General features: G+C 35.2%; 1 protein-coding gene across 3 annotated transcripts in view; it reads right to left on the bottom strand.

Annotated features, from left to right (window-relative positions):
* Nucleotides 1–8233: 8233 nt before the first annotated feature.
* The window catches only part of RICTOR (RPTOR independent companion of MTOR complex 2), a 46752-nt gene continuing 42089 nt past the window's right edge, over nt 8234–12896 (bottom strand). For all 3 annotated transcript variants that reach the window (XM_026666426.2, XM_026666427.2, XM_087958494.1), the window contains 4 exons: nt 12345–12503; nt 11181–11304; nt 9566–9704; nt 8234–9463 (listed from right to left, as the gene is read on the bottom strand). In XM_026666426.2, the coding sequence (XP_026522211.1) occupies nt 9389–9463; nt 9566–9704; nt 11181–11304; nt 12345–12503 (497 nt within the window). In that variant the 3' untranslated portion in view covers nt 8234–9388. The remainder of the gene's footprint in view (nt 9464–9565; nt 9705–11180; nt 11305–12344; nt 12504–12896) is intronic.

The following is a 12896-nucleotide window of genomic DNA, read 5'->3' as shown; positions in this document are numbered from 1 at the left end:
AATTGTCCATTAGGATGTTTCTCCTTAATTCCAGGTTGCTTTGGAAAATAAATTAATCCCCCTTTTCTTTGTGGCAGCCCTTCAAATGCTGGCATACTGTGATGTCACCCCTAGTCCTTCTTTCCTTAGACTGGCTATACCAATGCCTGCAACCATTCCTCATATGTTTTGTCTCCAGGTCCTTAATCATCTTTGGACATTTTCCGAAGTCTCAACATCTTTTTTGTAATGCGGTGACCAAAACTGGATGCAGTTTTCCAGATGTGGTCTTACTAAGGATTTATAAGGCGATATTAATACTTCATGTGATTTTGATTCTATGCCTATGTTTATACAACCAATGATTGTATTATCTTTTTTGGCTGCTGCCACACACTACTGGCTCATGTTTAAGTAATCATCCACTGGTTCATGTTTAAATAATCATCCAAGGTCCCTCTCAGTGTTACTGTTTTTGAGCTAGGTTTCACCTAGTCTGTACTTGTACCTTTTATTTTTCCTACCCAGGTATAAATCCTTTCTTTTCTCCACATTAAATTTCATGTTGTTGGATAGGGCCCATTGTTTAAATCTGTTTGGAACCTGAGCTTGTCTTCTGGAGTGTTGGCTATTCCTGCCAGCTTAATGTCATCTGCGAATTTGAAACAAGATTTATAGGTTGCGGGCTTCTGGTTTTGAGCTTCTTTGGCGACAGACAGAAATCCACGATCATGTGCAGTTTCAGTCTGGGCTCGCCGCTGGAGCGCCCCGAGCCAGATGGTTTCGGTGCTAAGCCACCCCGTAGAGGTGGTGAAGAGGGGGGAGACTGCCAACAGGGTTGAGGAGAGCCGCATCTCTCCTCCTCAGCTGGCCATTACTCCCTTTCCCGAAGGCGGTTGCAGCGGTGGTTAGAAATGGCCACCTCAAAGAAGAACTCGACTGGAAAAGAATGTGCAGGAGGAAGATAAGAAGTTCTGGCTGACCGGGTTAAATTGCAAAAGCAACAACTAAGGTACCCTGGAATTTAAACTTAAAAAAAAGTAACATCGTTCCCAAAGAAGATTCGGAAGCAGCGAAGGAAAATGAAAAAGGGAAAGGTTTGGCTTTTTTTCTTCTTCTCTCCCTTTCCCTATAGTGACAACTAAGAGACTTAAATAAGAAATCAGGAAAAAAATCCGCTTTGACATCAACAGGCAATTAAGCTGAAAATAAAATAAAATGTCAAAGGGATAATAAAGATTTCTGGACATTAAAAAGTTTTTTATAAACAGGAAAGGAAAGAAAAAGAATAAAAGGGCAGGATCTGGAAAAAAGGGAGGAGACTGCCTGGAATTAAAAGAAATCTACAGTAAAACTTCAACAAGACTTCTAAAAGATACATTTTAACTGAAACTTGGCAACTAAATTGTAGAACCCCAGGAAGAGAAAGTGAAAAAAAGCAAAAAGAAATAGCTTGCATGTATTTGGATTACTTGGTGATCATTGGATTCTTGGTTATTGCATTTGAATGACTAAAATTAATCGGGTGGTTGTTTAAAAATTTATACAATGACACTACTTCTGGATGAATTGAAAATGGAACTTAAAAAGTACAAAGAAGATGCACAAGAAGGGAGAGGTTCTTTTGGCTTCGTTTTTCAATTCTTAGAAATGGAGATTTGGAACTATGAGAAACAAGAAACGTCTGCGCAACAAGAAGACTGGGACAAAGAAGAAGCCATCTTTAATGAACAAGCAATTCTATGTGGGGAAGAAAAAGGAAAGGGGGGGGGAAGAGAATGGAGAATTTAAGACTTAATAAAACAACCAAAGAAAAGAAAAATAGTTCGAAAAATAAGTATAATATTGGAAAACAACAGAAGAGGGGAATACAGAAGAGAGAAATATAGGTAGAGAGACAAGGGGGTAAAAAGGGGAGAGAGAAGAAGAGAGGGAAGAAGGAAAGGAAAAGAAGTTACAAAGGACAGAAACAAGATATAGAAAAACAGGGCCTATTTAGAAATAATGGGTGAAAATTTAACTGAAAAAGGGATTCTGTAAAGGTACATAAGATTGTATTGTTATATTAGTATTAGAAATAATTTTAGAAAATTGGAAACAATGTATGATTAAAATGAGGGATAAAATAGTTACTGTAATCTTGTGAAATGTTTGTTAATAAAATAAATGAAATAAAATAAATGAGAGAATTGAATTAGGAAGGGACGGGAACATTTTAATTAGTTAATGTTTTATAAAGTATAAGTGGGGGGGAATTAATTATGGAAAGCTTATAACTGTTCCCATAGAAGTATATTTAATTGAAAAGTAATGTTAAAGAAGTGAAGAATATTAACATTAATGATAGAATTGAATTGGAATGGAATGTGTTGTTTTAACTACATATATTTATAATCCTTTCTTTTCTTTTCAAGAATATGGTGTGTATTTTAAGAATGTACCAAGCAGAATGCGAATGGAAGTTATGTATTATATTGAATGTAATATAACTTTAAGGCATATATATAAGCTTAAATGGATAAAATTAAAAGATATAAAGGTGTCATACTCCAATCAGCAACTACAGGAGAAACTTGTAGGACAGACAAAAAGTATAAATATAATGATTTGAATTGAGATGAGATAATTAAAATAAAATTAAGAAAATTAAAAGAGGGGAGAAGCTATGTAGAAAATGTAAAACAGTAATAAGATATGGAATTGAACATCAAAATGAGCATGAAACTGAATTTGTGTCTGTACGAAGAAATGTAACCCGGGATCACGCTACTTTCAAAAAAGATGTTTTATTTGTATTTCTTTGTGAAAACTCAAAATTTACCAAAAAAAAAAAAAAAAAGATTTATAGGTTGCATCATTTCTAGAAATGAAACTAAGGACAATTTTTATTCAACATTCAATGTGAAAGGACTTTGGGACAGCAAAAATAACAATTGACAAACAACAAGACAAGTTTGTAAGGTGTTTAAAGTTCATTTTATTAACAATGTATCCCTTTGATAGGAAGATAATGCTTTAGGAGGCTTGTAATATCCATAGACATGAACTGTACACACTATACAAAACAAAACAATTTCAAAACCAATGAAAACAACAAAAAAGAATCAAGGTGAGCCGAACCTTTTTGGGACAAAGCCTTTTTAAAATTATACACAGCTCATGAAATTGTCATACAGAAAATATATAAATACTTTTTCTTTCTTTCTATGTTACAGGTATATAATATAAATCAGATTTCAAAGTTCATTCAATGACCTACAAACAATAGAACCTCCAAATATGTAGCAGCTTGTTAACTTATATGGAAAATTGACCATACGGGATGGGGAAAATGAGTCTTTTCATAATCTCTCCCCCCACCCACTCCAAATGACTAATTTACATAATTTCCAACCCAGGCATCATTTGGGTTATTGGCATTTATTATCTGAAGAGTATTTTCCCATTTTTCACAATAATCATATTTACAAATAGTTTCCCCCTCTCCCAGTTCTTGCATTCTGTGCTACTCTAACCTACGCAGTCGCAAAATGGCAGCAAGATACCGTTTTCTTTTTGGCATAAATTATATTTCCCCTCAAATTAAATAGTGTCTATTTTACAAGCAAGTCAGGCAAAAAAAAGTGCACTTTCTGCATGCTGTAGCATTGCTATCCAGCTATTTTACAAAAATAGTCCTAAGGAAAACCACATTCTTTACTTTTTTCTGAAAGTAAAAAGTTAACAAAACGTGTAGCAAATCTGGAGTTTTAAGAATATACAGTAATCCTCACTAAAGTTCTAAAAAAAATCAAAATAAGGCTATCATTGCTAGATAATTTCTAACATGGATATGTATTAGAAACAGATGATTATTATTATACCTCCAAGCTGTGTAGCTTCCAAGGTATATTAATGGGGGGGGGGGGACCTTATCCTTTTTCAGTGTCACATTACCTCATTCAAAATGGCAAAACACACACACACACACACACAAAATCAAAGGATAATTATGATTATTGCAACAGAGATTATTCAAGGGACATTTTATTTTCCCTTGATTATACAGAAAGAATTATTAACATATTCAAGGCAAGATTCAACTTAAGCATTCCTAACCTTAGAAATGCTGTCGTTGGTTAGATTATGCCTCGTCTATCTGAAATTAATGTTCATGTTATAAACTGGTTATTAACTTTGCAAAGGCTTTGTTTAGTATCCTATATCACTTTTATACTATGTATAATCTTTCCATGATACAAACTGTAACCCAATGCTTCCAACTATTGCACACGAGGGTAGGGGATAAAGGGATTCTGTCCACTATTATTGAGGATGATCAAGTTCAGGAAGCCTATTGAGCTGTGTGGCTAATTCTAATTACGTCATATCTGGAGAGCATTTTTTGTTGATTCACAATAGTTACTAGAACCTATTTAGTAAAGTAAGTTCCTAATGGTGCTTTTCAGGCAACAACTTAAATGCAATTGGTTCCAAAATGTATGGGTACAGATGAAATGACCCCATGTGTGCTTGCAAATAGCTTTTACTTGACAAATATTAGAGGCCAACATACGCATTTTATGTCCCCACAGATTAATATCTAAATCTATCTTTTATTTATGTGATGTCTTTAGGTTCTTGACCTTGCTGTCGTTATAAAATGGGGCCTAGGATTATTCTGTGAGTGGAACATAAAAATAGAGCTTTTGTGACTCCTCCACAATCTGTGATCTGAAGGAATCTTGGGAATTATATGAAAAGTTGCAGTGGGAGAAGGGAGTTAGTAGAAATTGGGTGCTTTGACATGAACAAAGACAAGATTCAATTCTATGCTTGTTTTGTAAGCTTATATTAAAATCAAGGTACTTCGGGATCTGTATCACAGGAGATGGAGATGCTGAATGTGAAAAATCAATTGCAAGTTTGATTATTCACACTTGCTTATCCTTTCTCCCTTGGAATGCATCATAAGGAAGATAGAAAATAACAGTTATGCTTTGCCATTCATAACTTGTTATCTCTTTCATTCTCCTCCCGCCATACATAAATACTCCAAGAAGGCCTCTTTAAATATCCCAGGTACAAATAATTGCCAGTGGCTGAGTGAAGTGGGTGGAGAGAAACATAGCAAAACATAGCAACATGCTATGAGGGTCCATTCCAAAGCAGTCACAAGCATTAAATGTCTTTCCAAATTATTTCATCCTTTCAGTAATGAGAAAGAGCATTTAGATAGGATTTTTTTTCTACAGCATTTTTGGATTATGCCATCAATCCAAGCCTTTCAAAATGACAAGGATATCAGGGTTGTGTATCATTTGAAAATTAATTCCAAAAAAGTGCTGTGAATCCCATACACTTCCCAGTTCTTAATTAAAACTTCTCTGAGAGTCTTAAAAAAAAGAGCTGCTGCTGCTTTAATGTTAACTTTTAAAGCAGAAGTTTGAAAAAAACATGGCTGCTACCTTGCGTGATGCTTACAAATGCTTCTGCCAAAATATTTTACAGCATGTACAGCCCTGATACCATTCCCATCATATTTGTAATCTATAATGCAAGTGTAGACTTCTTCCATGTTCTTCTGTATTTACTCCAAATTTTGGGTTTGGTGATCAAGGAGAAATTGCTTCAGAAAAGTACTTAAGCTGAAAGCAACCCATCACCCAATGGCAATCAAATGGGGCTCCATAAACCTTTTCATTCTACTTGCCAATTGCAAAAGCTGTTGATCTGTATGTAGCTTTATGGGTATAAATATATGTTCATTAATGTAAGAAGTCAATGACTGATCATGTGACAATAAGTAAAACGAATTCATAATACATGAATTTCTACCCAGATTCCAGGTATGTTCTGTTACAGCCAATTAATTAACAAAATAAGTATAACATCATATAGATGCAATATTGGTTCAGATACTACAGCTACCATCTATTTGTATTTTAATGCAAAGACCCAAATTCACTTAATTTTTGATGATGCTGTTGCCCATACAGCTAAGGTCAATTGATCTTGGGCAGTATTCTGAACAGAAGCCAAAATTCTATTTTTTTTAAATGTCAAAAAGTTATGTATACCTATGTATTATTATCTAAGTGGATATATTAGTACATTTAGCTGAATTTACTTTTTAATTTTCCCTGTAACTAAATTTTCCCTGTTTTTTCAGTAACTAATTTTCCCTGTTTTTTCAGTAACAACTATAGTTGAAAACTGAAATATCATTGTTTTAAAGAAAACTTTTTCATCTACTTTTGCCTTGAAATCAAATATGCAAAACACAGAATAAATGAATTAATTTCATTTAAGAGTTATCGATCTATAGATCTTAATACTCCATCATTATTGAGGTAGCATTCATAACTACTATGTACAATCAACTATTTGCTTTTTTTTACTGGAAGTATTGTATGAATCCTTTGGAATTTACACCACCATTTGGTCTACACTGTGGCTGCCATTTTGGTTCTGCACAGGAGTGTTATCACAGGAGTTTCATTTATGAGCAAAGCATCTCTGAATATTGATGGAAAATTATTAATGAACCCTAATGAACGAGCTGAAGCCCTTCCTTTAATTTTTCCTGACCCATTTCTTCCCCTCCCTCTATTTTTTCCTCAGGAGGTTCTTATAGAAATCTGGGAACTACTCTAACTTCATGGCTCTCCAGATGTTCAATAAATTATTGTAATGCAATTTTGGCAAACTGTCATGAGAGGAGAAGATGCTGAAATCTACTCAGTGGCACACACTTCTCTCTGGATTATATCTGCTCCTAACATAAACTTTATTCCATGGTTCAGAAACAAAAACCACATGGACAGGAAGCAGAGAGTACCCCATTCCCTCTTGCGGTCTCTAAACTAAAAACCTGAAAGAACAGAAACTACAAAAAATAAAATAAAAACCCCACCAACTTAAAATACTGTATTTAAAGAGATATTTCAAACCTGAGAATGAAATATTTGAAATTTCTCCAAGTGCTCCTTTTCTCAGTTGCTCAGTTTCTAAATGGTCACTAAAGTAGAGAAATAATAAGAATATTCTCAATAGACACTCAAATTTCATGTCTAGAAATGTAACAGCAAAACATTATTAACTCTCCTTAAGATTCTTCAGCTCTGGCCATGAATGGTAAAACTCCTTATGACAGTTCTCTAGGTTATCCATACTGCATTGTCTATGTACCAAAGTAACATACTCCAATATCTTAAAGAGAATTAGACTGACTCAATTATTCTGACGTATCTCCCACCTAGAATGTTCAAAGCAGTATAATGAGGTAATGTAAACTTCTGCTTGGAGGTAGAAGGCATGTATTTCCTTAAAAGGTCTTAGGAAGAGGAAGAAAATGCTTCATCCATAATAACTGTGTCCCATATTCTTAGAATGCCTTTATCTGGTTTGTGGGTTCTTAGCTATTGAATAACTTGTTGTTGAGATAAGTTAGAAGCTAGAATATGAATTAGCGTAAGTCACATATCTTAGAGGTAACTTTCTTTTGGGAATTATAGATATGGATCAGAGTGAACTGACTCTCTTGTTCAGGCCAGTATCTTCATTCAGTTTTCTATTTCTCTAGAAAAATGCTATCCTGGAAAGTATCCCATACAGCAGTACTTAAATTTGTGGATCAGTTAATATAGTTCCGGCCAAAATGGCAGGAAGAGAATCTCAGGTTTATTCTAAGGATTCGGGGATTGGTGCCTAATTCTTGCAAGGAGATTTTTTTTTTAAAAAAGTGATCTAATGCCTTAATCTTCAGATGTCTTACCTGGCCATTTCAGGATGGCAGGGAAAAAAACTTGTTTTCAGTTTTATGTGTAACGAACTATCTCCTGGCTCTTCAACTCTGAGATTTTACTTCAACTATGATTACTAGTCCTGAAGATTCAATTTACATATAAACTCTTGCTTCATCTTTCTTAGCCAACAGTATGACTGTAATGAGGGTGTTTGCTTTCTTTTAGAACTGGAGAACAAACTCATATTTTGATATGACAATGTACTGAACCTAGACATTGCTAGATTTCATAACAAATGTAAATGTATATATGCCTCTAAGAACAAATTCATATATATATATATATATATATATGCATGTTAATTAGGCTCAGTTAAAATATATGTGTAAAACTGAGCTAATTTCATCTAAACAAGCAAATCTTTCCACACTTGTCAGGGGAAATAAACTTTGATGGACATATTCCCAGTACAGTCTACCTGAATTATTTCCATACACAAGAAATGACCAAATAATGCTACAGGTTTTGTAAACAAAGCAATTACACATTTGTATGTACAGGAAAAAGTCATTTGATTCTAAAAGAGACTTTTCAATTCAATTTGTTTCAATCTCATACTTGCATAAATTAGAGATTGGAGATAATTGAACTACATACCATCATTATTACACAATTTGTGCTAATTTTACCAAAGACACCTCTGAATTATAGCAATGTAGCACTTCAACACTGCATGTTTAAGGCTTTTCACTACAATTATTGGTATTATCTTGCCATTAATCTTTCGTCTGCGTGATTGAAGCAAATGATTAGGAGCAAATTTAAAGCCATGGAATGTGAAATTATTATTTTGCATTTTTCTTGATAAAAAGCAGCAATAAGCAATAATTTTACTTGACATAAATTATTATTTTTGAAGATCTACTTTAGATATTCAGTGAATTACTGGATGAACATTAATGTAGAACACCCCATTACAATGCATGCATTACATGGAGGGGAATGGTGGTTTTTTTTTTCTAAACTCAAACTGTAGTGAAATTCATTAATTGGTTCAGTTTAACATAATTACATGAAACTGCAACAAAACTGGACAGATTGCTAATATTATAACAATAAAATAAGTTAAGGTTACTCCCAAACCTACTGAAGATTCTCTGAGAGCAGAAATTGTCCAAGTAGTGTTCACAAAAATTAAGAAATATATCAAGGAAATCCCCTAATTAATTCCCGATGTCATGGTTATAGCATGCTCCATTGATGACAATGGGATACAGCTTAAGATACCATGTCTCTCAAATCCAGGGTAAACAAGCAAGGCATCAACTGTCCAAAACGGAAGTCAAAAGTCAACCATGTAAACCAGGTCCCGTGTAATTTGTCCTCTATTTTTGTGACATTGCATTTAAAAATAAGTGAAATGAAAACCTGCATAAGTGTCTGGTGCTTCATTCTTCTTGCATATCTTGTTACTTTCACTGTTTTAACAATCCCCCCTCAGGGCTCAGATGGCTTTGGAAGCAAGTTCCATCGAAGAAAAATTCTACAACTGAGCATCCAATTTTATGTACCAGAATTCCTCGAACAATTCAGAAGATGGTACTTCTCGGTTGCCCAGTCAGTTAGGTGTTATTGAACGCTACTAGTAACTTCACATTTATCACATCATGGAAAACAAGAGGTCAGGATTCAGTTGATGGGCTATCTGTTTGTTGATTTGACAGCGAGACTAAAATAGCTTCTGCTTCTTCATGCATCTAGAAGAAAATAGCATGTACAGAGTTTTCAAGGCAACTTATATGAGGCACCAATTCGGTGCCTCCTTTCCCCAGAGGTCATTAGATTTTTATTCTACTCACCTGCAAAAACTGTACATCTTGAAAGAGTTCTTGAATGAACCGTCTAGATGGCAATCGAAAAGTGCAGTGAGCTAGCAAGTAGGATACTTCAGAGTAAAGGCATATATCATCAAATGCTTGGGGAAACTTCTCTTTAATTCTGGACCATAAAGAACAAGGAAGCATATTTTAAAAAGGTTCCATCAAACTTGAGACATGGATCTGATATTTAAGCAAATCTTGAGAAATAAGCATTTTAAATAAAATATGAAAAAGTACACAATGCAAATAATTTAGGTTCATTAAGCTTAAGGAACCTAATCTAAATACAGGTAGTCCTTGAATTAGGACCACAATTGAGCTCCAAATTTATGTTGCTAAGTGCTAAGATCACATGACTCTGGGACAATTGCAACTATCATAAATATGAGTCAGCTGCCAAGCGTCTGAATTTTGATCACACGATTATGGGGATGCTGCAATAGTCGTAAGAGTGAAAGGCAGTCATAAGTCACTTTTTTCAGTGCCATTGTAACTTTGAACAGTCACTAAATGAGCTGTTATAAGTCGAGGATTACCTATATAGGGTGTTCTTGACATATGACTTGACATATTGATGGTTCAAATTAACAACAGCCTCAGAAAGTATGTTTTATGATCTGTAAAATACTTCCAACTATTACTTCCAACCTTTCCCCCCTCCACAGTCATATGATCACAACCTGGTGCTTGGCAACCTTGTTTTCACTTAGCCCAGTTGCCAGGACCACCCATGATCATGTGATTGCCATCTGCAATCTTCTTTGCTAGTTTCCCCAGAAAGCCAGTGGGAGAGCTGGCAGGGAAAGCTGCCATCTGCTGCCACTTACTGATACACTTCTCTCTTGTCTCTGGGGGCTGAATAAAAAGGCTGCCTGCCAAAGGATTTCAGCTCTAGGCACTGAGGGGAGCTGAAAACTTTTACTAGGCTGCAGGAGTTATACTGCCATTCCTGCAGCCTGTTGAAGGATTTTATCACCCCTCTGTGCCTAGGGCTGAAATCCTTTGGCAGGCTGCAGGAAGAGATGAAAGTTTCCAGTTTCTAGCCTGATCCCTTAACCAGTACACCAAACTGGGCCACAGACCGATAGGGCTGCAGCAAAATCTGAAATGAATTTCACACGCAGGTAACATGCATCTCAAGTAGATGAAAACAGAGCTGGAATTTAGCAGATATGTGTTTTTCAAGACTTATATGATGAAACTTTAACATAGATTTCAACTACTGCAATTTGACTCACAAATTAATGTCATTATTAATATCTGCTTATTCTGAAATTAGATCATCAATAAGTTTCACTGAAAATGATGTGGGGAAAATTGTGAAGAAATAATGAGCCATAATTTCACCAATTTCCCCCAAAAGAAATCTCTCCCAGCTGCCAAATAATTCAAATTTGGCTAGACTTTGGACAAATGAGTGAAAAGAAGTAGAAAAATGGGCATACTCCTTAGCAATTCCTTGCATATATAAGTGTGTATATATAAAGAATGTGAACTGATTTGTGTGCAGTAAGTGAACAATTCCACTCCCAATTCAAAGATAAAAGGAATATTACTTATAAAAGCTAAAAACAACGGGAGAAGTTTCACCTACGTCAAGAGACCTGTTTCATGACCTTTAGTTCCTACTGAGCTACTCAAGTTGATTACTAATCGCAAAACTTCCTTTCTCAAAAGTATGCGGCATACTGGAGTATCATCTGGGATTGATTTCATGCCTAGAAAAAAAGAAATTCAACAGTATGATAAACGGAAACAGTATTTGAACTGACTGAAATATCACTGGTTAACATTGACAAAGTCTGTTATATATTTTAAAGATGCAGAGCAATGGGCATAAAAGCAATTGTCAAGTACAAATCTTATTTCTTCTGGTTCAAGTGGACATACTTACGCATAAGGGACTGTGGAAAAACAAGCAGAATGATCTAAATCCCAATCAAAAGCCCAAACCATATATAGCTCTTCCCAAATAGGAATGAACTATTCTGGAGGTGGCTATTGGATTAGGAAAAGACCCCACCTTTCCCGCGTGCTCCATGTTTTTCTCCTCCCCCATCTTTTAATGATATTTATTATTGCTGCTATTTATTATTTTATTATTTTAATGTATACTAGTTTTAATATTTGTAAGCTGCCTAGGGTCACCTCTTGTTCTGACCCAGCCAGGTTCCCAGAGAGCAAACACCAGACACACTCAGTAACTCAAATCTTTACAGCTTTAATCTACAAATAAACTTCTTTGTAGATAAAAGATGGCTTGAAGCCAATTAGTCCCACCAGAAAAGCCTTGAGAGAATTCTTCAGATAAGCCAGCATCTCTACACACAATGCTGGGTCCTTAGAGCTTCTTAGAACGTTTTTGCCTTCTACAGAGCAAAAACCCTGGAGGGAGGGGCCATTAATTAGCATTCTTACTCCCAAGTCACCTGTGCTGCTCTTCTTTGAATCATCCTGCGCTCACTCGCACTTAGCACAGGCTCCTCGGGAACCTCCTCCTCACTGCTGCCAGCTAACCACAACACCTCTGACAAGATGCGTGGCACATAATTTTAATAAATAAATAAATAAATATTGGGAAAAGATAAAAGCAGAAATTGTACAAAAAAAGGAAAGTTAGTAATGCCTGGATGATCAATAATAATATTGATTATTCTGGTGTTAAGAAGCAGGGTGCAAAGCTGGGATTTCTGATGAAAGCATCCAACAGCCAAGCAACAAGAAGCATCAGAAGCAACCTTTGTGAAAAATAACTCACCTATGATGAGATCAGAACTCTTGGTACTACTAGCTGATCCATGGGATACAGCATCACTACATCCTGAAATTCCAGAAAACTTCGAGGAATGTGAAACCACATCCAAATGATTATGCATAGCCTTTCCACACCAGTCTGAATAAGGAATGTCTGAAAATTCTGATAAAGTTTGATATAAGATAGATGGAATAATTTACATAGAAAAAAAAATCCATCATGATATACATAATTTACATAGAAAGAAAAAAAACCCAACATGATACAGAACTGAATAACTTAGAAACAATCCAACCAAATATGAACTTACTATTTTGATAATAATGCACTAATAAAGGAAAAGTATTGCGATGATGAATTTATGAGGCAGGCCCTACGGGCCTCAAAACAACAATAACAATGGGAAAGGTTAGTTTCCACAGGATTTGCCACCCTGAGAAGTTAAACATTCAACGAAGATTTCCAGCTTTCAAGATTATGAAATAAATTTTGGAATTCTATCTGAAGCAGCATCAGAAAATGGAAACAGAATAGACAAAGCTTCAGTCTTCTAAT

The sequence above is a fragment of the Notechis scutatus genome, chromosome 2 (assembly GCF_049901735.1).
Source record: "Notechis scutatus isolate UNSWTSFEM ecotype Mainland chromosome 2, rNotScu1.2, whole genome shotgun sequence".
In the NCBI taxonomy this organism is placed as follows: Eukaryota; Metazoa; Chordata; class Lepidosauria; order Squamata; family Elapidae; genus Notechis; species Notechis scutatus.
Note: the sequence above shows the minus strand (reverse complement) of the source record. Positions and strands in the feature narration are given on the sequence as shown.